The 24,462-nt window shown below is 43.2% G+C and overlaps 1 protein-coding gene across 1 annotated transcript in view; it reads left to right on the top strand.

Moving 5' to 3' along the window:
- The window catches only part of TTLL4 (tubulin tyrosine ligase like 4), a 1,780,839-nt gene that overhangs the window by 1,348,458 nt on the left and 407,919 nt on the right, over positions 1–24,462 (top strand). Inside the window, exon 18 of the mRNA XM_044073711.1 lies at positions 14,035–14,166. Coding sequence (XP_043929646.1) covers positions 14,035–14,166 — 132 coding nt within the window. The remainder of the gene's footprint in view (positions 1–14,034; positions 14,167–24,462) is intronic.

Below are 24,462 nucleotides of genomic sequence, written 5' to 3'. Positions count from 1 at the left end.
TGCTTCACGAACTCAACGAGGAATTAAACCCACAGTTAGGACAGCTGTTTAATCTTAGCCTCACCTCAGGATACGTACCCAAGGAGTGGCGCACGGCGACTGTGGTCCCACTTCATAAGGGCGGTGCCTCCACAGACCCTGGAAATTACCGCCCCATTAGCTTGACAAGCCTTATCTGCAAAGCCATGGAGAGGATCATAATGGAACTCATAAATAAAGACATAAGGAACTTGCAGACTTTGGATCCAACCCAATTTGGCTTTGTCAAAGGCAGATCCTGCCTCTTAAACTTGGTTGACTTTTTCGAGACAGTCACCAAGGCCATTGATGAGGGAAAGGCAGTCCATACAGCCTACCTCGACCTGGCAAAGGCCTTCGACACAATACCCAAAGATTCCTGGAGTTCATAAACTCAAATGCCATGGAACAACTAGTCACCATCCCCACAAGAGGAGAAAACATACTTGATCTCATCAAATTACCGCCCCATTAGCTTGACAAGCCTTATCTGCAAAGCCATGGAGATACCCACTCAGGTATCATCGAAAAACTCATCAGCTTGAATGTAAACCCATACATCACAAGATGGGTTGCAAACTGGCTAAGTGACAGAACCCACAGGGTCAGAGTTGCTGGAGCCATGTCAGACTCAAAGCCTGTCACAAGTGGTGTCCCACAGGGCTCAGTCCTGGGTCCACTCTTGTTCGGCATCTACTTTTCTGTAGTACAAGCAAACACAGGAGGGTTATGGCTGACAAAGTTTGCAGATGACTGCAAACTGGGCGCCATAGTCGAAAACACATCTGACACAGATATCCTCCAGAAGGGCCTCACAGAAACGGATAACTGGTGCCAGAGCCATGGCCTGAAGTTAAACGCCAAAAAATGCATAGTCATACCCTTCGGGAAAAACAAGGTTACCCCTAGCTACCATATAGGTGGCAATCCACTGAGCACAGAAAAAGTCATTAGGGATCTGGGGACCCAGGTTGACAGTAGCCTTTCGTTTGACACTCATGTTGCTAAAGTAGTTAGGAAAACCTTCTATATCGCCCACCTGATCATGAAGGGATTCACGTCTAGATCAAGGGAGGTCATCGTCCCCCTGTACTCCTCACTCATTAGACCTATGATTGAGTACAATGCCCCGTTCGGAATGTATCTGACCAGACACCTGCTGCAGCTTGAAAGGCCCCAAAAGTTCCTCACCAAAAGGATAAAGGGTCTCAAAAATATGTCTTATGCTGCCCGACTGAAAGAACTCCAGCTCTATTCAGTCTCATACCGCTTGCTCAGAGGTGACCTGTGCCTGACATATAAGGCCATGTCAAACCCAGATTTGATAAATATGCTTCACCTCAAAAAATCTAGATCCCTCAGAACCACAAGGGCGGGAGACTTAAACCTTGACACGGTTATAAATAGAACGTGCTGGAGGGACAGATTCATCACCCAGAGACTCCCTATGCTGTGGAACAAAATCCCGGTACATGTGAGGCAGAGCACCTCTCTGGCCTTGTTCAAGAGGAATCTTGACCAATGGATGGGAGATTGCAGATATACCCCAGGGATTACTTCAGTGTCACTGCTTGACAGAGGCACAGCAAAATGATAGGAATAGTTTTTATTCAAACTAAAGGGGTGGCGAAAGCCACATAACTATGGGCTAGGCTTATAAATGCCCTTGGGCAGATAGCCTAGTATGAACCTATGAACCTATGACTCTGCTAACTGCAAAAGCTCGAGGTCTTCAACCAGCTTGAGGCCAACTCCCTATCCCATGATGCACCTTGATTCTCCCCCAGATCTCATTTGCCGCTGCAACTTGATCGGACGTTCACCAACTTTGGCCAGTGAAAGTTAATTCTTTTGTCTCTCTAAAAATTTGCTACATAGCTTAAATTAGATAGTTTAATAATGTTTCCTTTCTTTATAGTAGTTAGCCTTCCTATAAGTGTATTCCTGGTATTGGCTAGTTTTTTCTTAGGTAGTTTAAATAACTTAGATAAGTGGCCTCTCTTTAGGCCTTTAGTTCTCCCCATCTCTTTTCCCCCTTTCGTAATTGTGTGGTGTTAGTCAGAGCCCTTTTAATTAGAGGACATTGTGTATTTTTGGTAAATTGCTAGTTATTTAGAGATTTAAATAACTTTGATAATTGGCTGTGTTTTTGGGCCTTTAGCTTTCTCTTATTTATTTCTTCTCACATAGTTGTAAGTATATTGATATTTAACATTGATATCTAACTTAATTGTTTAGAGAGTTTGCATTATTAAGAGTAGTGTGCTGTGTTGTTTTATCTCTCTCTCTCTCTCTCTCTCTTTACATATATATAATGCACACACAGAGAGAGTTTTTTTTTCTCTGTTGTCTGACAGGATGTCTCATCAAGAGAGAGAAATCCAAGTCTGGATTTAAAAAATGGCCAAGATGTGGAAAAAACATGGCCGTCACTGATGGACATACCGACTGTGTGTATTATTTGGATGAGGTGCACCTGCAAGAAAGTTTTTCAATATGACACTCTTTTAGTGCTAGTGTGTTGCATGAGAGAAAGAGAAAACTTATGGATAGAGGTCTTTTAAAATCCTCTTTCCAAGAGGCACTGGACAAGTATGGCAAACCCTCTAAGACGTCTTCTAGTTCTTCGGAACCAAGAAAAAGTCCATCGACTCCAAAAACTGGATTGAGTAAACCTTCAACATTGGCTCCACAGCCAGTGGAGCCAACTGTTTCAGTTAGGAGATGGTCCCCGACATTGGAGCCAGTATCTCCTATATTGAAACCCCCCATCTTAGTCGGTGGCTTCATCCACACATTCTTCTCAGGCCTCAAGTAGACTCTCTGATTTGGATGTGGACCGTGTGGTGAAGAGGCTTTTGCAGATACCGGCACTTGCAAGAATTTTATCGGCACCGACCCCTGGGACTTCGGAGCTAATACAAGTTTGTCCACCATCTTCAGTTCCTCCTCCGATCTGCCTTGAAGATTCAGAGCCGTAGAGTTCGGAACTGATGATTGTGGATCCCTCTGGGCCGACACCTACCTTAGGTTTCTCGGGCCCGACTGCCTTGATATCTTCGGTGCCGACCGAGGGATCTCTGAGTCGACACTCGCTGGTCGGGTCCAGAGTGGATAGTCGGACTGACTTGTCAGTTCCGACTTTGCCTCTCGGGAGTTTGGCTCGAGTGAGCTTTGCTCCAACCTCTGGCTCAGAGCCCTCTGTTCTAGTGCCGGGAGAGTCCCTTCTATCCTAAGATCCGGGGGATTCCTCGCGTTGGGACCGAGGGGCCTTCGAAGGCCATGAGGAGGGTATTGTCCATGCCGTCAACCACACAGTCAATACCAGCAGCTCCCCTCCCTTAAAGCACCAGTGTCTGCCTCTACAACACACGCTGCATTAAAGCGTAGAGACCCTGAGCCTCAGGAAACCCCATTGGGTGAACCATGCTATTCAGAGACCTCTCCAGAAGCTCCTACTGAAGAGGTTCCCAGGAAGAGACTTTGCAAGAGGAAGCATCTGGACTCCCCACAGGAAACTGTTACTTCGGATACTGACTTAGATGAGTCAGAAGGGTCCCCACGGTCTCCCTCAGAGGATAATCTCATTCGCAGATATCCTAAGAATTCTTAAACAGAGAGGTGGCTGGAAATCCCTGAACCCTCCTGATGGGTCAGTCCTCCTGAAAGCTTTTGGGTCTCAACCCTCCACCTCTTGGGTGTCTCCAGCCTTTGATGAGTTGATTGAGTTACTCTCTCTGAGGGTATGGGAGTCCCCGGATACCATGGAGCCTGTTCCCAGGAGGCCTAATAAATTTATAATCTGCCCTCAAGTCAAAACCTTTCTAATTAAAGGAGGAGTGCCCATTGATGCCATGGTGGTGGCAGCGACCACTAAGAAGGAACTATCAGAAACTTCTACATCTGTTCATCCTCCTAATAGTGTGTCCAGGATTATGTACAGGTATGGGAAGTGTATGTTTAGTTCAGTAGCTTTTGTCCTTCGATCGCTGAACTCTCTCACACATTTCACTAGGTTGCAAAGGGATCTCCTGAAGGAACTAGGAGATGAACTACAGGGTTCAGTAGTTGCGGGGGTTTCTAACAAGCTAACTTCCCAGCTCTCTACTCTTAATCCTATTGTGAACCTTTCTATGCGTCTGGTCTCATATGCAGCTGATGGAATGAGCAGAGCAGCAGTTACAGGAATTGCCCTTGGGAGACATTCCAGGATGCGCCTGTGTTCCTTTGTGGAACCCTTTAAGTCTTCCTTTATTAACACCCCTTTTGATGGCTCCTCCCTTTTTGCACCGAAAGTGAAGGAAACACTTACCAGGAGTGAGAAAGACAGAAAGACTTTGCCGTCTAAGTACGTTTTTCTACACTGATTAGACCCCACCCCAAAGGGAGGGGAGGTGGAAAGATGTGGTTCTGTAAATCTCGAGGATCTTTCCAGGACACTTGTGGTGAAACCCCCTCTAGAGGCAGAAGAGGTGGAAATAATGGAAGATGCCATCCACGCAGCAGAGAGGGTCCGCAGAATCAGGGTGATGGAGATCAGTTCTTTGGGAAACCCCATCAGCGCTCCTGAGAGGAGTCCGTATTGGCCATCTCTGGAAGCAGTCGGGGGACGCTTTTCTTTGTACCCAGACACCTGGCTAAAAATAACAAAAGACAGCTGGGTACAAAGTATCCTATCCAGAGGATACTCAATTCCCTTTGCTACACTGCCCCTCTTGTGAAAAAAATCCCAGACGTTCCACCCAGTCACAGGGAACAAGCAGCCATAGAGGTCCAAAGGTTGCTGGAAAAGAGTTGTCCAACCAGTCCCAACAGACCAGAGAGGATTTGGAACTTACTCAAGGTTCGTTGTCGTTCCAAAGAAAATGGGGGACTGGAGACCTATTCTAGACCTCAGCACACTAAACAAGTCGGTAAAAAAGACAAAGTTCCGGATGGTCATGGTGCAGTCAATACTCCCCTTTCTGGGGAAAGACAATTGGATGTGCTCAATAGAGCTCCAGGATGCGTACTACCTCATAAAAATGGACAAGCCATCCAGGGATGATCTACGCTTCCGTCTGGGATCCAATCATTACCAATTTTGTGCTCTGTCCTTTGGTCTCACTGCGGCCACCAGAGTATTCACCAAATGCATGGAAGTAGTCACGGCTCACCTGAGGAGTTTGGGATTCCAGGTCTTTCCATATCTAGACGATTGGCTCCTCACTGCCACCACCAGGCATCAACTCGTACGTGCAAGGGACACAACTTTAAATCTCTGCAATCAATTGGGGATTACCATAAACTCAGAAAAATCTGCCTTGTTGCCATCGCAACATACTTGTTTTTATAGGAGCAGAACTAAATACAATCACAATGACATTAAACCTTCCTCTAGAAAGAATTTGTCTTTTACAAAAACAAATCCTAGACCTGCTTCCAAAGACAAAAGCCCCAGTCTCAATGGTACTCAAATTGCTAGGAATGATGGCGGCAGCAATCATAGCCATTTCTCTGGGTCGGATGCACATGCGAGTACTACAATGTCTCCTGTTCTCTCAGTGGTCCTTTTAGGAATTTCCATTCTCTCACAAAATCATACTAACGAATACGTGCAAGAAGGGCCTTCAGTGGTGGCTGACATCCCAACAAATAACTCTAGGCTGCCCTTTTGTTCTACACACTCCTATAGCCACGTTGACCACGGGTGCTTCCTTGATAGGATGGAGGGGCATTATCAGGGAAGAACAGCCCAAGACACGTGGAAGAAACACAAGGCTCATATGCATATAAATTTCCTGGAGATGAGCGGTACTCCTAGCACTGCACTTTCAAGACTCTCTCTCTGGGAACAATTGCAATTCAGACAGTATGTCAGTGGTCTGGTACATAAACAAGGAGGAACCAAATCTTATCCCCTGTGTCGAGAGGCCCTGAGAGAATGGCATTGGGCAACCTCCACGTAGCACTTTCTGATAGCAATGCACATCCCAGGGAAATCCAGTCTTCATACCTTCGTTGAAAGTTGTGCGTCAGGGCTGGTAACTCGGCACGTAAAAATCAACTACCAATCATTAGCGGACCGGAGTTCCGCTGTGGTGACCCCTAACCGGGAAAAGCCAAATGAAACACAGCAGACAGGCTAAGCAGGGCAATTCTCTTGTCTTACGAGTGGTCCCTAAAGAAACAAGTAGCAGAAAGCATCTTCCGCAGGTGTGACCAGCCTTGCGATCTCTTTGCAACCCCTATGAACACGAAATGCAGCAGCTACTTCACCCTAATCCCCCCTCCGGGGGATGCCCCAAGGGATGCACTGGTGCACAATTGGCCCCTGGGTCTCCTTTATTTTTCCCCCCTTTCCCTCTAATACCCAAAGTATTACAGAAAGCAAAGACTCTGGGAAGGACCATAATCTTAATAGGCCCTTACTGGCCTTATCAGATTTTGTTTCCCTTCCTTCAGCCTCATCTATTTGAAGAGCCTTGGATCCTGGACCTGGTTCCAGATCTTTTGACTCATTCATCGGGGGCTCTTCGTCCTTCTCTTCACTCCCTCAAACTAACAGCTTTGGCTGCTCCAATTCCAAACATAGCCAGGATTTACAACCTCTCAGCCAAGGCCCATCTTATTTTAACATCCTCTCATAAATCATCTACAAGAAAATTTTGTCTTACCAAATGGAAGAGATTTTCTATATGGGCATCTCAGAATGATATTGATCCATACCTAGCTTCAATTTAATCTATTCTGGAGGATCTGACTAAACTTTTCAATGAAGGAGCTGCTGCAGCTACCATTAGATTTCAATTGGCAGCAATCTAAAACTTTCATCTTGGTGTCCAAGGTTCTACTGTCATGTCACACCAACTCTCTAAAGTTTTTCTCAAGGGTACTATTTATATGAGACCACCCGTCAAAACTCCAGCCATGCCATGGAATCTAAATTTTTTCTTTCTCAAATTATATTACCTCCTTTTGAACCAGCCTCATCCTGTGATTTGAAATATCTCTCATGGAAGATCATATTCCTAATAGCTATCCCTTCTGCTCGGAGGATTTCTGAGTTACAGGCCTTGACCATCAAACGTCTTTATCTGATTTTCCATAATGAAAGAGTCTCGCTCAGAACTAATACATCATTTTTACCCTAAGTTTTTGCAGAGACAAATCTCAACCAGTCTATTGAATTACCCGTTTTCTTCCCTAAATACACAAATAAGATGAAACTCGTGCTGCACAAACTTGATGTTCACAGGCAACTCCGATTGTATTTTGTACAGGACCAAACAATTCAGGAAAACAGAACAGCTATTTGTCTCCTTTTCGGAATAAAAAAAAGGTGCTCCAGTGACAAAAGTCACCTTGTCGACATGGTTATCCAATTGTATTTCTTTCACTTACAGTTCAGTGAATGCTCAATTACAACAAAAAATAAAGGCCCCCACTCTACTAGTGCTGTATCTACCTCCGCAGACTTCTCTGCTGCGTTACCATTAGATACTATTTGTGCAGCAGCCACCTGGTCAAGGCCTCATACCTCATCACTCATAACAAAGTAGACAAGGCCTGTAGGGACAGGGCTTCCTTTGGTTCCACTGTTCTGAAGAACATTCTCCTGTGAGCCACCCGTGAAATATGGTGCTTGGGACGCTATCTATCAATAAGAATGAACGGCGAGATAGAACAACTTCACATAAAGAAGTTATGTACTCACCGTAATATTCCATGCGAGTTCATCTCGCCTTCATTCTTGCGTCCCACCCTCCAACCCCCATCCAGTCTACTTGAGGTCCAAGACCCCTCTTATTTATCAGTATTGTCTCTTATCCAGTTCTTAGAGTAGCATATTAATAGTCAAAGGTAGCCAGTTGGCAGCAAACAAGATCTGAGGGAAGATTCAAGGTGCATCATGGGATAGGGAGTTGGCCTCGAGCATTTGCAGTTGGCAGAGTCGGAAACAAGAATTTTCTCCGAACCCCATCAGTAAGAATGAAGGCGAAATGAACAACTCACATGGAACATTATGGTGAGTACACAACTTCTTTTTCTCGAAAGTAGTTCTGGTAGTGATTGAGCAGTACAGATTATGGTGGAGCCATCAGCGTATTGAATAAGGGTTCCAGGGTGAGAAGCAGTGTGAAGGTTGTTTATGAAAATGTTGGAGTAGGGGTTCGAGGGTGGAGCCTTGAGGGACTCCAGTAGGGTTATGCAGAAAAAGCGAGAGTTCTTTGGACCATTTCACCGTTTGTTTGTGGTCCTTGAGGTTGCTCTGAAATCATTTTACTGTGTTATCCGAGAAGCCTAAGTTAGGCAGTGTGTTCAATAGTAATGGGTGAGACACTGTGTCAAAGGCCTTGGAGAGATAAAGAAAAACTGAGGCTGTATAGCATCCTGCAGCTCTGGCCTTGTTCACTGTGTCTGTAAAGGATAATAGAGCTGTAGCTGTGCTGTGGCTGGGTTGGAAGCAATGTTGGGTTTTGGTTAAAAGATTATTTTGCAACAAATATTCCGCTACCTGCTGATGGATAACTCTCTCGGGAATTTTGGATATGGGTGATAAGATGGATATAGGATGGAAATTGGATGGTTCAGAGGAGTTGCCTCCTTTATGGATGGGGGTATGAGATTGGTTCTATATGATAGGTACTTCTGATTCGGATAAAGACCTTTTATGAGGATACTGATTATTGGGTAAGCAATTGAGTTGGCAGCCAGTTTGAGGTAGTATGGTGGAAGATTATCAGCTGAGGGGGAGCAGGATTTTAATTTTTGTAGCAGATTCTTAATGGTGTCAGTGGGTATGGGTTGAAATGAGAATGGGATTCGTATGACATTTTGTTGAGTGGGGGGTGGTAATGAAGGGTTAGAAGTAATTGATCTAGGATTTGTGTCTGAATAGGTTGAAGGGTGGGGGAGTCCAGCATTAGGGGTGTTAGTAGGTCTGATATTGATTTTAAAGTGCTTGTTAAAGTTTTCGGCTATTTGTGATGGAAGAGTATCCGGTAATGGGGTGTGCTCTCTGTTTGTTCCCATGGTTAAGTAGAGAAGATATGGAATGCCAACATTTATTGGGGTTGATTTTATGTTGAAGTTGAAGCTGGAAATAGTATGACTTATCTCTGTTTATTAGTTACGTCACTTTGTTACGTAGTGTTTTGAAATTGACATGATTTTGTTCATTTCTGTTTAGTTTTCAGGTCATCCAGGCTATGTCCCTTTTATTCATCAGGTGTTTACATTCCTTAGAGAGCCATGGTGCAGATCTTTTTGATTATTTTCAAACGAGTAGGAGGTACGGTATTAAGTATGTGGAGGAAGGTGTATTAAAGTGTAGTACAGCATCATTTAGGGGTAATTGTTTAAGGGGTGTCCAGTCTATTTCATGTAGGAGATTGTTGAATTTATGCTGACAAAAATTAGTAGAGTCCCTAAAAGATTTTACAATATGTATACTCTTAGTTGTTGGAGTTTGTTCTTGGGGAATAAGCTGGCAGTTGATTGCTCAGTGAACTAGACAGTGTACCAGAAGAGGGGTAATTGGCAGGGTGGGATAAGTAGGATCCAGTCTAGGGTGGATTGGCAGATAGGATCTTCGCTGTATCTTGTTGGAATATTGATAAATTGAGAAAAAAAACCTTTGATTTATACTATTTGTGGGGGAGTTGAAAGCTATGGTTTGCCAGTCTATATTTGCATCTCCTAAGATTGTTTCGAGGTTTGTTTAGGATGTCCAGGATAAAATATTTTCCAACACTGGTATATTGTGACCTGCTGGGATATATTACTATTATGCAAATCCTTTTTGATGTGTTGAGGTTCAAAAAAGAGAACAGTACCTCAGCATTGGAAAAGATGGGTATAATACTGGTGTAGGGTGTGATGTTGAATGCAGACTGATATAGAAGGGCTATCCCTCCTCACTTTTTTAGCTCTAGCTCTTCTGGTTATTGCATAGTTTGGAGGTATTATCTCAGACTCTCTTACATTGTGGTGTTGCCATGTTTCGGTAAGGGCTAGCATGTCAGGTTTATTTTGATCTATCCAGGCCTACAGTGAGGGTATTTTATTACATATACTTCTGAGGTTCAGTGCAAGTATGTTTAAATCTTTGGGGTTAGCCTTGTGGTTAGGATTAGAGGATGGGTCTTTGTTAGGATGTATGTCTCCACATTTGAGAAGATAGTTAATGAGGAATGGGTACCATGGAAAGTGTATTTTATTAATAGGTGAGAGTGTCAAGTGTGGTTTCATAGGAGGTGAGGAGGCCAATCTGTAGCTTGAATAATATGGGAGAGTATAGGCGAAAAGCTGGAAGGAGATATGTGAGAAGCTCTGTGTTTATTGGGGAGATGGTTGGAGGAGGTTGTCTATAGGTGTGTGGGGGTATGCAGGTATATAGTTGTAGCAAGGTTGAGAATTAAGATTAAAGAGGTTAGCAAGTTAGAAGAAACGTCAGCTGTGATGGGTTTAAAAACAGAAAAGTGGTGTTTGTGTTAGTATATATCTCTTTACATTTGGTAGTACATTCTATCCATACCTCTCAACCTGGAAGCATAAAAAAATCTGGACAAAGGCCATAGAAAATAGGTGCAAATCTGTATGCTGCTTAACATAAAATGTGCAAACATAATTATGTATCCCCACCCACTCCAATGGAATTGTGGGATATCAACTTTCAAACGCAAACTGAAGACCAGACAACCAAAATATGGCCCCAGCCCAGAGTCCCCATGCAGTTATTCCAATGTCCCATTACTTCGCTATTTCGCCCCATTTACCATAAACACTGTAATGTGCATACGGCTTTACTTCTATAATGATTATTTGGATTTTATTTTACATTTTACCACAGACACTAAGACATCTGCTAAACAAAGCAATACCATTTCACAATAAAAATAGACTTGCACCTGCACCTTAAATTAAATATCCTAACTTTAAAGAACGGTGTCTTGTGGAAAAAAATAATTTTACCAATGTGCCAATGTAAAAATACTGTTTAGGATACTCAGAGGGAGAATCAGCTTTATGCTGGCTGCAGCCAGCATACCAGAAAAGAATGCAGTGCGGTAACTGAATTTCCAGATCATATAAAGCAGTGACAAAACTGCAGAGAGGTCATATGTCACAGGCCCCAGCAGACATTCCTTTTCAAGTGTTCACTCTCTTAGCTACTGGTTTATATTTTTTTTCTCTTACAGAACATAAGCAGTGTCATCTTTAGTTATAAATGCACCTGTGCAATTTTATTATTGCCCATATGTCCATTCCCACCAGGCTTAACTTTACCACCTCCTCTTTCTTCCTTTTCACCTCATACCTCCAATTATTCCTGTTTCTGATCCCAGCTAATAGCATGATCTTCCTTTTCAGCTTCTTTGCCATAAGAAGAACACACTGTAATCAGATTAAGGTTTTTACCAGGTCAAAGTTTTGCTAATCTTTCAACTGCTGTCCAGTACCTTCCCTGAGGGAATCCTGCAGTGTTAAATCAATGTCTGCTTTTAAGAAGCTGCTAAGCTACCATCCAGGTCAGCTACAGGAGAATGTACAGTACTGCCAATATGATTATGAAGCTTCAAGTTCAAAAGTACACTTGTCATACGAACTAAATGATCATTCGTATAATAATGCAAGTCTATGACTCAGAACAATTAGTTTTCTTATCTTTCTTCTTTATATTTATTTTATTTACCTTCTGGAGATGCTGGAGGAGCCGGAGAAGAAGCAGCAGCAGAAGAAATACATTTTTTCATCATTCGATTGTCTGGGACCAAGATTCACCACTGCACAGCTCCGAGTCCGTTAGTACACACTGTCTTGTTCTGCTGCCGGGGGTGGGGCAAAGGGGTGTTGAGTCCTGACTCCTGCCAGTGCCTGCCTTCTAAGCTAAATAAATGCAAGTAGTTGTAGTACTTATTTTAAATTAAAACAAAAAACACACTGCTCTTGTGTGTGCTTCAGCTGCTCAGTACTACTGGACTGCTCCAGTTTCTCTGACTCATCTGTGTCTCACCCTCTCTTTCTATTCCTATCCCATTCCCTACCCTGTCGTGAGTGATTAGTCCAGCACATGCTGTCAGTAAATATAAACAAATAAGCTCACCCACTCAGCCGAATTTCAACAGGCTGGCAAGCTGCTCACGAAGCAGATGTCACCGTGCACGCCTCTGCACGCAATGACGTCCGTGTCCAAAAAAAGCCAGAAAAAATTTTGAAAATAAAAGCCAGGAAACTCAGAAATTAAGGGGTGCCACTCGGGAATCGTGGCACCCCATTATTTGGACCTCAAAATCGGTAAAATCCAAGAGATTCAGTGCAGTTGAAAGGTATGATTCTGTCGTGTGATATGTGATCAGCTTAAGGTAACGCTGGAAATTATTTGACTTCAGAATGTGCTTTGACAATGTGGTTAGGTGTTTTGCCTTGTGGTTTGCAATAAGGAGGGGTGGGAGAGATGTAATTGGTCAGTAGTAAACTTATGGTGCAATGTTAGTTTGGTGTATATATAGTAGAAGAGAAGATGGTAAGCCTTGAGTTAATGTAAGATTGAGTTAGTGATTGTATTGTAATGGTGAAGTAGAGTAAGAGTCCAAGAAGTATAGTGCGGGGATGAGACTTCAATGTGATGGATATAAGGGAATGCAGATAAGTTTGGTTAAATAAAAGTGGGTAAGGTGGGAATGAAATGTGTGTGCATAAGGTAGAGTTGTATATAATTGGATCATAGGAACAAGGGTGAGTGGTTTGCTTGGATATGAGTAGAGGTGCTCATGGTGGATGGGATATGATGTCAGGGTAGGGGAGCAGAGTGAGCAAAGCGAACGGAGTGGGAAGATTCCCCCTCCCCTGATGCTTTACCATCAAAAACAATCTGTGAGGTAGAATGTTCATGGATACAAAGACAAGGTCTCTGAACTCTTAATACTTGACTTGAGTCACTGCAGTTAATTTTATGGTTATGGACTTTTCCGAATCTTTGCAGGGATCTGTTACACTGATAAAATATGCTAAAGTGTTAATTTAGCTTCACCTTCAGCAGTATAAGACCTGTGAGTGTGGGTGACTATTCTGTCAAAATGGAAAAAGGAGCATCTAAGGTCACTGTTTCTTGCTGGTTACCTGAGTGCATTTTTATGTTTACAGGCAGATGGATCTGTCCCTGCCTGTTCTCCCAAAAGCCTGTTCTGCTAGATTAGTCATTTCATTGACAGCATTCTTTTCCAGAGTACCTCTTGATGACATTTGTTCAGCAGCCACTTGGTTGAAGGTTCATATTTTCATTTCTCATTATAAATATGGAGATACAATCCAAATCAAGAGCCTTTTTTGGTTTGGCTGTGCTTCATAATGTCCTTCCAGAAGACCACCAAAGTGTTGTAGCTGGGGACTCTCCCTTACACTGATGAACGACTGGAAAAGATGACATCTGATACGAAAGTTATGCATTCACCTTAATGTGATAGATCTGTGGTGCCTGTTGCTGTCCTTCGTTAGCTCCCCTCCCAACCCCCCCCCGCCCCATCCATGTATTTTGATGACATTTGATCTTCTGATTCCTGGTTTTCTCTGAATGACCTAGCCTTGGCTCCTTAATGGTCGAAGTGTGATCCAGCACATATCTGAAACCCATACACTGAGGAAGGACAGAAAGAGAACACATGTCTATCATTATGGCGAGTGCCGAGTGCGTAACTTTTACTATATTTGAAAAGGAAAACAAAACTAGTGCAACTCTAAAGTTACTTGTTACATGTGTCTGGCTATGTTCTGGAACACTGAATAAGGAAAGAGGTCATTTTTAATTAATGTTGCTGTGGAAGATATTAAAGGATATTTTTGCAAAATGAACCCCGGTAGTGATTGATGGAGAGAGTGGGAATGATCAGCAATTTTTTTTTTTTTTTTTTTGAGTCCTGTTACTCTGTCTGTATGCAGTTTTGCTGACAAAGATAAGATTATGCATAGCCTTTTGTTGCTCATTTTTCATAACTTTATGTGCTATTAATGGCTTCTTTTGTCTTTTTCCCTTAGCCTTCACTCAAATTCTCCATTGGATGTGAGCATCAAGGGACAGATGATTCGAGACCTCCTTAATCTTGCTGGCTTTGTCCTGCCGTACAAAGATGAGGTGACTGCACACAGTGAGAGTGGCTCTGCAGCAAGGTCTGAATGAATAACTTAACTTTCCTAATTTTTTTCTTGGCTGTCTCTATCCTATATGTTGCATTAATTTACTTTGAATTTGTTGTCTTTTTTTAGTGCAGTAACAGTTTATTCTAAAGAGTATTATTTGCAGATTTAATATATACCATCAGAAAAGAAAAGAACTACTGATCTAATTTCATAGGCCATCTTTAATGGGTCAGTGGTGAGTGCTTCTGTCCAGCATTCACAGTTCAGCATTTTCTCTCTTCAAAATCATTTGCACTTTGGTGAGTGTGCTTGATGTTGGTATTTGCCATGATGTCAAGTGCAGACCGCGTAAGATTTAGTCCCGACTGCATCAGTTCTTTCTTACCACTCAGCCATTTCCTAATCCTAATGAGCATTGGTGGAAAGTCTCCACATTCATTGCTTACAATCATACAGTTTGAGTGTCTATTTGGCTGTCACATTTTCAGTCAAGATGTATACTGGCATTGCCTGCTGTGCCTTAGAGGAGTACAACTGAATGACCTGCTATAAATTCCCTCAGACATTAAATGAGAACCTTTCGGCTTAACTCACTGCCAGGAGGATGATTGGCAGTTGAAGGTTTCTATGTGCCTAAATCAGTAGGAGGGTCCTATGTACATTCCCAGTTCTCTCAAGAAGCAAGGAAAGGCATGTGGATTGGTCCCTGTGTGAGTGCCTATTTGTAAAAACTGTCATCAGGTCCCATTACAGGTCCTGAGCTTGCCATAGATTACTCCCACCACCACCACCCCACCTTTGCAGACTAGATATGTTAACATGGAGTATAGCTTTACAGTGCAATTTCACCCTATAGGCATCTTACATTTGATCAGAGTAAAGCTGTGTTGCGGACAAGCTGAGCAAGACCAAGGTAGACCTATAAGAATTCTTTCACGATTTGAGTCATTTGTGGGAAATTCCTCAGGGAGAACATTTTGCCTCTCCTCTAAGCACTCAACTCGCAAAATTTTGTTCCGGGACTCAATGCAAGAAGGGCTGGAAGACAAATGCCTTTTCATTTCCTTGGACAGGAGTGTTCCTGTATGATTTTCCACTGAAATCCAGGGTTCTTTGAATATTCAGAAAGAATCCCCAAATATTATGGTGACTCCCTTCTGGCCTAGGCAACAATAGTTCTCCCATCCTTTGCATTTGGCCAGTGACAGTTAAACTATCACAAGCTTTCTTCACAAACTGGATTTTCTCACACAAGTACAAGAGTGTTTGATGCATCCTAACCCCCCAACAACTACAACTGCCTGCATGATAGTCTTAATACCTTTTTAGGCACCTGTTTTCCAAGGACATGCAGCAGTTACTAATGGAAGCAAGAAAACCTGGTACTAGAATATCATATATAAGCAAATGGAAAAGGCTTTCTGGTTGGTGCAAACAAAACAACCAGCACCTATTCAGGACTAATGTTTCTCTGGTTTTACAGTGTTTGTGCAACTTGCTATCATGTTACCTGTCTTAGTCTTCTATCAAGGTACATTTGTTGACTGTTTCAGCATGTTTGACCATGGATCCTCCCCTTTCAAAGCATTCTCACGTGAAAATTTTATAAAAAGCCTCCCAGAAAGCCATTGACTCCTCAGTGGGATCTTAATTTTGTGCTAAGAGAAGCTAACACTTTCTCCATTTGAACCAGCTAATCTGTCTGACTTGATGTTCATAACATGAAAAACTTTTCAGCTGATTGCTCTCACCTCTGCAAGGAGTGTGTCCGAATTGGAAGCTCTTATAGTCTGTCAGTCTTATCTAATTTTTCTCAGAGATGGGATTTCTTTGAGCACTAATCCTTCATTTGTGCCTAAAGTGTCAATTTACTTCAGGCCAGACTATCCTTATCCCAATTTTCTTTCCCCAACACCCATTCAGGGCAAGTTGTTCTCAGGCTTTATAATAATTTTGTAAGTTGCTATCCTACGGCATTTCTTACTCCTCTGTCAGGGTTCGGTTATCAGACATTTCAGCACATCTGCCCACGGATCCTCCTCTTTCAGTGCATTCTCATGTTTTTGAAATGGGTTTTGCATAACAGGCTTCCAAGACAAATCGATGGCCCTTCCATGGTATCTTAATTTTATATCAGAGAAGCTAACACTTGCTCCATTTGAACTCACTAACCTGGCTGACTTGAGGTTCTTAATGTGGAAAGCAATTTTGCTGTTTGCTCTGACCTCTGCATGAAGGGTGTCCGAGTTGCAAGTTCTTAAAGTTAGTCAGTCTTATCTCATTTTCTAGAAAGGCAGGGTTTGTTTTAGAAGTAATCCTTTTATGTCTAAAGTGGCATCCAAGTTTCTATTAAGCCAAACTATCCATCACCCTATTCTCTTTGATGAACCTAAAAATGAGAGAGGGGGGGATACTGCTTGTCTTGGATATCCACTAACAATGCTGGTACTGTCTTGACAGAGCAGTCTTTCAGAACTTCCAATCAGTTAATTTCTTCTGAAATTAGAAAGAAGGGACAATCTGTGTCAAAGCAGACTATTTCCAAATGTTTGTCGCAAGCTATTACCACTTTTAATTCAAACTGCAATAAAAGTATTCCACACCACCAGGGTTTTGGCTTTTTGCAAAGGTTTGGATGATGATAGTTTTCTAGAAGCAGCAGCTTGGTCTGGTCATCTCTGCATACTTTTACAAAGCACTATAAACTTCATTTCTTTTCGAGGTCTAGGTCAGGCTTTGCTAGGACCATTCTCCATGGGCTTCTGGATTCTTCCCCATCCAACTCTCAGTTGTAAGCTATGGTAGTCTACCCATATTGCTCAGGCTACTGCAGCAGTGAACAGTATGAAGAACACAATAGTTATGTAAGTAATCTTACCATAACTGTAATTGTTCAAATCATCACTGCTGTAGTAGCCACTCCTCCGTTCCTCTTGTTTTTTGTTGTGTTCTTATGCCAAGGTGTATACATGATGTTCTTCATCTCACATTGCTGCAGTCCTTACATATGGGTAGTCCGCTGTCCTCGGTCGGCCCGAATACCAAAGTATTAGGCTGACGTCGGTCATGGGCGCTCAGATCTGACATCAGAGCGTCAGGGTATAAAAGCGCATGACCGACGTCATATCCTCAGTCTTTTTTGCCGCATGGTCCGATGCAGAAGCAGCGTTGCAAGTGCCGTTCGGCGTTCTGAAATTTTCATATTCCGAGTTTCAGACCGAAACCAAGTTGGGCTAAGTACCCCGTTGGGGAATATTTTTGTTTTTTCTTGCCTCAGTTAATTCCGGATGTCAGAAAAAGTGAATCATTGTATTTCTTGTGGGAAACAGATACCGCATAGGGATTATCACTCTCTTTGCATTCCTTGTTTGGGACCGGACCACGACGTAGTCGGGTGTCGGTTTTGTGCTAGGTTTAATAAGCGCACTATAAAAAGAAGGTTAGATTGTGCTAGGTTAGTCTTTGGTAAGCGGTGTAATTATAATATGCCATCGGATCCTCCGACGCCCGCTTCCACGAAGAAGCGCAAAGACAAATCCTTGAAACCTAGACAGGTTGATTCGTCCGTTTCGGACGCCGGTCCTGCAGAAACTACAGTGGAGCAGGTGGATCTGGCTGAAGTTTCTCTTGAGTCTCAGGGGGAAACTTTGATTTTGCAGGATGTGGCCTCACAGGAGTCAGGTCAAGCTGAAGGGGCCTCTCAGGTTACTGTTCTCCCTTCTATGCCTAAGGTGGTTAGGCCTTCTGCTACTATTTCTAAGGCTTCTTCTAAGGGCAGGTCTGTTTTGCCTTCCTCTGGTGTCCCTCCAGGTACTTCAGGGTCTGTGCCTAAAAAGCACATGCTTAAAATGGCAGAAGATTTGATTACTTTAATTAGAGGTTCTATGCCCCTCCTGATAAGAGGCCCAGGGTGGAGCCAGAGTTGGAAAGTTTGGATCAGGCCTCAGATGACTCAGACTCTTCTGCTGAAGATATTCAAGATTTTCCCCTTATTCGATTCTGATGCAGAGGATTCCACTCCTTCTGCTTCTCCTCCAGAGGATTTTTCATTTTCAGAAACTCTGCATTCCATGAGGGAGCATTTTAAGTGGGAAGGACAGGATTTCTCTGATTCACGGAAGAGGCTTAGGGAATTCTTGTTTTTACCACAGCATAGACCCTTGGCTATACCTCCTGTTTTGGATGTTGTTCAAGATGTTTTCTCGGAGGCTTTCCTTAACCCAGATTCTTTGCCTCCTGCGCCAGTTAAACCAGACAGGTATTACAGGGTGCCTGAGGCTCATAAATATCTGTATAAGAGTCCTAGGGCGGACCCAGAAACTATTAGTCAGGGGCCTAAGGGTGTTAGAGCTTCTGTTGTAAAGAATCCGGTTCCTCTAGATAAGGAAGCTAGAGCTTTGGATAGATGGGGTAAGAAGGTGTATACCTCTTCTACTTTAGCAATGAGGGCTTTAAATTGCCAGTTTCATATGTTGAAATATCAGAATTTCCTCCTTTCTCAGCTAAAATCTAAAGTGGATGCTTTGGCAGAGGGCATAGAGTGTAAAGAATTGCAGGATTTAGTACATGTCTCTGAACAGGTGGGTAAGCATTCTTTGCAGTGTGGTTTTGATGCTGTACAGGCCTCTTCTAGGGTGGCTGCCACTGGTTCAGTTCTTCGTAGGCACGCCTGGCTTAAGGATCAGAATTTGTCCGAGCATGTTAAAACTAGAATTCTGGATGCCCCTTTACAGTCTGAAGTTTTGTTTGGTCCCCTGTGGAGTCGGTTTTGAAGAAAATGGAAGACAAGGCTAAGTCCATGCAGACTGTTAAAGATTTTTGCAGGTGCAACCTCCAAAGTTTAGTAGAAATTGGCCTACTAAGGGGTGGACCTACCCTTCTTCTGATTCTCAGTCTAGGGGTAGATCTAGACGTGGCAGGGGCAGAGCTCACAGTACATTCAGGCCTAGAACTTGGAGTTCACCTGCACAATCTGCAGGTGAGGGCAGGGGCCAGTCCTTTCGTAAACAGGCCCAATGACCTGCATTTTCAGCTGCCAGATTCTTCTTCCCTGGCAGCTCCTTTGGGAGGAAAGTTAGCACTTTTCAAGCAAAACTGGCTTTTAGTCACCCAGGACAAATGGGTATTGGACATTATAAACCGAGGCTACAAGTTCTATTTCCATACATTGCCTCCTTTCAAAGGCATGCCAGACGTTCCTCCTCGGCAAAGGATAGAGGCTCACAAGCAGATTTCTTTACTTCTTCAAATAGGAGCTATATAGCCAGTTCCTCTGTCAGAAGTGGGACTAGGATTTTATTCTCGCCTGTTTCTAGTACCAAAGAAAGGGAACACGTGGAGACCAATTTTGGATTTATCTCTCCTCAACACTTATCTGGACATTCCAAAGTTCAAAATGCTGACGTTACAACAGCTTTTACCTCTGTTGGGAAAAGATCACTGGATGGTAACTCTGGATCTCAAAGAGGCTTATCTTCATGTTCCTATCAGGCCCAGTTGCAGGAGGTACCTGTGTTTTCGGGCTGGAAATTTACATTATCAGTTCTCTGCATTGCCCTTTGGCTTATCTACTGCGCCCAGAGTGTTCACAAAGGTTCTGGCTCCAGTGATGGCCTTTTTCAGGTTAAGAGGAATACATATTTATCCTTATTTGGACGATTGCCTGATTATTGCACAACACAAAGACGAACTTCTGCATCATCTACAATATGTGATGGTAGTGTTAAGATGCCTAGGGTATTCTGTGAACGAAACAAAGTCCAGTCTAGTACCCTCTCAGGACATGTGCTTTCTGGGTGTGAGACTGAATACAGCTTCCCGGATGGCCTTTTTGACCCCGGACAAACAAAGAAGCCTTTCTCTTTATTTCCATCAAATGTCTCTACAGTCCAGGCTGACTGCAAGGACAGTCCTTCAAGCCTTGGGGTTCATGGCATCTTGTATTCTGGTGCTTCCCAATGCCAAACTGCATATGAGGAAGCTTCAATGGTATCTCAAAAATGTATGGACACAACACTGCCAAGATCTAGACACTGTCATTCAGATAATACCTTGCATTCAGAGAGAATTTTTGTGGTGGGCTCAGGAATGTCACCTAAACAAGGGACTCTCTGTGACCCGACCAGAGGCGAGTCAGATTCTAACGACAGATGCCTCGGACAAGGCTTGGGGAGCACACCTCAATGGAAAATGGGTGCAAGACACGTGGCCTGTCAGACTTCAACATTTGCATATCAACTTGAAGGAGATGTTAGCAGTCCAATTTGCATTGATGGCTTTCAAGGATTTACTTCACCCAGGACAGGTGTTGATTCAAACAGACAACACTACTGTCATGTGGTACATCAACAAGCAAGGGGGAACCCATTCGTACCCTCTTTGCAGGCAAGCGATGATTTTGTGGAAGACTGCTCTCAGTTTACACCTCAATCTTCAGGCAAGGTTTCTACCAGGAGCACAGAACTCCTTAGCGGATGTGTTGAGCAGACAAATTGTGGATCCTCACGAGTGGAAACTGGATCCTCATGTGTTTCAAAAGTTGACAGTGTTATGGGGACTCCAGACATAGATCTGTTCGCTTCTCCACTAAATTACCAGTTGCCAAAGTTTTGCACAAAAATGTTTCATCCCACAGCTTGGAAGGTGGATGCTCTATCATTCAGTTGGAGCAATCTTCATGTCTATGCCTTTCCACCTCTGCCTCTCATTCCCAAGGTACTCCTGAAGGCCAGAATAGACAAGCCATCCATGATTCTGATAGCCGGATTGGCCTCGACAGCACTGGTACCCACTACTGAGGAGTTTGGCAGGAGCCTCCATGGCCTCTGCCTTTGATTCCGCATCTTTTGTCTCAGGAGGGCAATCACTTCCTCAATGTCAAGATTCAGTCTCTGCATCTCACAGCCTGGCATATTCTGTTTTAGACCCTGGAGGGTCTCAGCTTCCACAACAAGTTTTGAATGTTATTTTGGAGGCCAGAAGGCCTAGTACAAGGAAAGTTTACGCTGATAAATGGAGGAGATTTTTTCTTTGGAGCAAAGCGAAGGACTTTGATGTTTCCAAGCCTGATTTAAGTGTTTCTCTTCAATATCTTACTGAGTTATTGGACAAGGGTTTGTCTTTCTCCTCGATAAAGGTTCATGCTGCAGCCATTTCTGCTCACTATGACTGTGTCCCTCCTTTATTTTCCCATTCTTTGTTTAAGCAATTTCTTAGAGGGGCAAAGAACATAAGACCCCCACGTAGAGCTCCTACTCCTGCTTGGGATCTCAATTTTGTGTTGGAAAAGCTTACTCTACAACCTTTTGAGCCTGCAGCTACTGCCGAGTTAAAGTATTTATCATGGAAGACTGCTTTTTTGTTGGCCATTACCTCTGCAAGAAGGGTTTCTGAATTACAGGCCCTTATGGCAGTGGAACCTTTCCTGATTTTTCATAAGGATAGGGTATCTTTGCGTACTAATCCTTCCTTTATGCCTAAAGTGGTTTCTAGTGTGGCTTTGAACCAAACTATTCATTTACCTACTTTTTATGCAAACCCCCAAAATAAAGGGGAGAAGATTTTGCATACTTTGGATATTCACAGGCAGTTATGTTATTATTTGAGCAGAACCAAGGGGTTCAGGCAGTCTCAGCAGTTGTTTGTTTCTTTTGCTTTGGGTTCTCAGGGAAAACCTGTTTCAAAACAAACTATTTCTAAATGGATTGGGTTTTGTATTTCTTTCTGTTATTCCCATCATGGTAAGGAGATTCCGGCTGGAATCAGACCTCATTCCACTAGAGCTACTGCCACTTCTATTGCCTTTCTAAGGGGGGTAGCTACAAAAGATATTTTGGAAGCAGCCACTTGGAGTTCAGTACATACTTTTTCCAAGCATTACCACCTTCCTCTTTATTCTAAGTCTAGGGCTGGATTTGCCACTGCAATATTACAGGGCATGTTAGCAACCCCTAATGTTTTATGATTTTGCCATCCTCCCTTTACCTCTGCTTTGGGATTCTACCCATATGTAAGGACTGCAGCAATGTGAGATGAAGAACATAGTACAGTTTTGTACCTACCATAAATGTAGATGTTCGAAAATCCACATTGCTGCAGTCCAATTTACCCTCCCTCCTTCCCCTCTGTAGTTCGGCATGGTTATATGGTTTGGGTGATGGTTGTTGTTGGGCATGTTTTTGGGAGGTATCCTGTTTTTGGGCTGTGGCCTTTCTTTTTAGGGCCTTCTGACATCTGGGGCAAGAAAAGACTGAGGATATGACGTCGGTCATGCGCTTTTATACCCTGACGCTCTGATGTCAGATCTGAGCGCCCATGACCGACGTCAGCCTAATACTTTGGTATTCGGGCCGACCGAGGACAGCGGACTACCCATATGTAAGGACTGCAGCAATGTGGATCTTCGAACATCTACATTTATGGTAGGTACAAAACTGTACTTTTTCTTTTCCTAGCAGTGTCCTCTTAGGGCTTAGTCCCCTTCTCTCAGTTGGCATGAAAGCTCTGAAGGGCTTGGTCCCCAAACCTGTCTTTAGTCCGCTTAACTTGCGCTTCCTAATGTTTGAGCTTGTGGAAGGGGCTTTGAAGCTTTGGAATCTTGGCCGCTGTTACATCCTAACATATAAGCCATATAGTTTAGTCTACTGCAGCAGTGATCATTCAAACATCTACTATTATGTTAAATTTTACTACACAGCTGTACTTTCTCTCTTGTGGTCTTTTCATAGGCACAACATGTTCTACTTGCCCAGGATTGAGGGGGGTTTGAGCCCAGGGACTCCCCTGGTTGGCTTACTTATAGCTATGAGCTGTCCTCTTCCCCAAGGCTGTGAAGGGCAGGCTGTATTTGGGAGCCCCTTGTAATTCAGTCAAGCAAGGCAAAGAGGACATGTGGTTGTACTGCCTATGCAGAGAGCCTAAGCACTAATATCACTGGGTCACAGAGGCATTACTCTTTAAGCTGTTCACATTTTGGATGAAATAAGCGTGCTGGCAGATACCGTGAACCATTTCTCCAGCCGTTTCTTGGAGGAGCAAATCTATTCTTTTGGATTGTACCTTTTAAAAGTAATGCGTGACAGGATGATCTCTCCATTTGATAAGACATAGTGCTGTTACCTTCATTTGCTTGGTTTATCAGGATAGGGAGTTCAAAGTTCCTCCATTCTGAATCTTGGCAAATTAGCTTTTGCCTTTCTGTCATTCCCAGTAGTTCCATCCATGTTATGTAACATTTAGAGGAGGAAGATTAAAGCTAATTATAATTATGTAACAGTGGCTGAAATGAGGTGGATTCAGATTCTTAGATCTGTGAAGATGCAGTAAACACACTTTGTTCTGTCCAAGAAGTGCTCCATGGCTGTGGTAAGGACTGACATTATCTTAGGGTTTTGCTCCAGCTGTGTGCTACTGGTCCCACCTTCTTTCCATTAGAAGTGATTGAGGTTGCCAGAAAGTCTTCCACTAGGCAGACTCTGCCAAGTGGAAGAGGTTCTACTTTTGACAGAATGGTTACTAGTGTCACACGAGTTGCTTCTTGCAGGTCATCCTGTATCTGTAACATGTATGAATTGGTCCCAATTATTATGCAGTCATGGTGCATGTATCCCCTATTCCTTCCCATCATGACATTTTGAGGTCAGCACTGAGGCTTAGTACCAGTTGGTTGAACAGTTGAGTACTGCATCTCTGGTCACCTTTAAAGAAACCCTCCCCTCCATGAGTTTTAAAGTACCTACTGATAGGTTTTACCTTCTGCTGTATGTTTATAGCATGATAAATGCTGAACTTTTTCCCCAGGTTCCTCCTCACTTATTATACAACCCATCCAACCTGGTCATTTACTGGACTCATTTCCTTTAGGCAAGAGCCAGATGGGTTCATACATAAAAGTTGAATAAACAAGGAAAGGGGTGATAGCATCCTTGTGCTGAGTGTGTTTGGATTTTTTTAAACTCTGTCATCCTGTGAAACGTGCTCAGTGTCCAAGGAGTTCGCAAGCAGCAGGCCTGCACAATAGTTCACACCTCTTATGATGCAATTTTTTTTTATTTCTTGTGAGTAATTTTGACATTACCATCCAACATTTGTAGACTTCAACCTCTTACCAAGCATATGTGAGTGCACTTAGACTAACACCTCCGACCAGAGGTGAGCTAGCTTAATTTCTTTATTCCTGTCTTATCCCATGCCAACTCCAGCAAGCAAGCACCATACCACTAATCAAGTTAGAGTTGCCTGAATTCTTAGTTTGGGTTTCATCCTTTCTGTACTGGAACTGTGGGTCATCATAGTAGAGAAATGCATCTAGTTTTTCACAAGGTGTTG

The sequence above is a fragment of the Protopterus annectens genome, chromosome 6.part0 (assembly GCF_019279795.1).
Source record: "Protopterus annectens isolate FY-2018-M chromosome 6.part0, PAN1.0, whole genome shotgun sequence".
In the NCBI taxonomy this organism is placed as follows: Eukaryota; Metazoa; Chordata; order Ceratodontiformes; family Protopteridae; genus Protopterus; species Protopterus annectens.
This window is presented reverse-complemented; position numbering and strand designations above follow the sequence as displayed.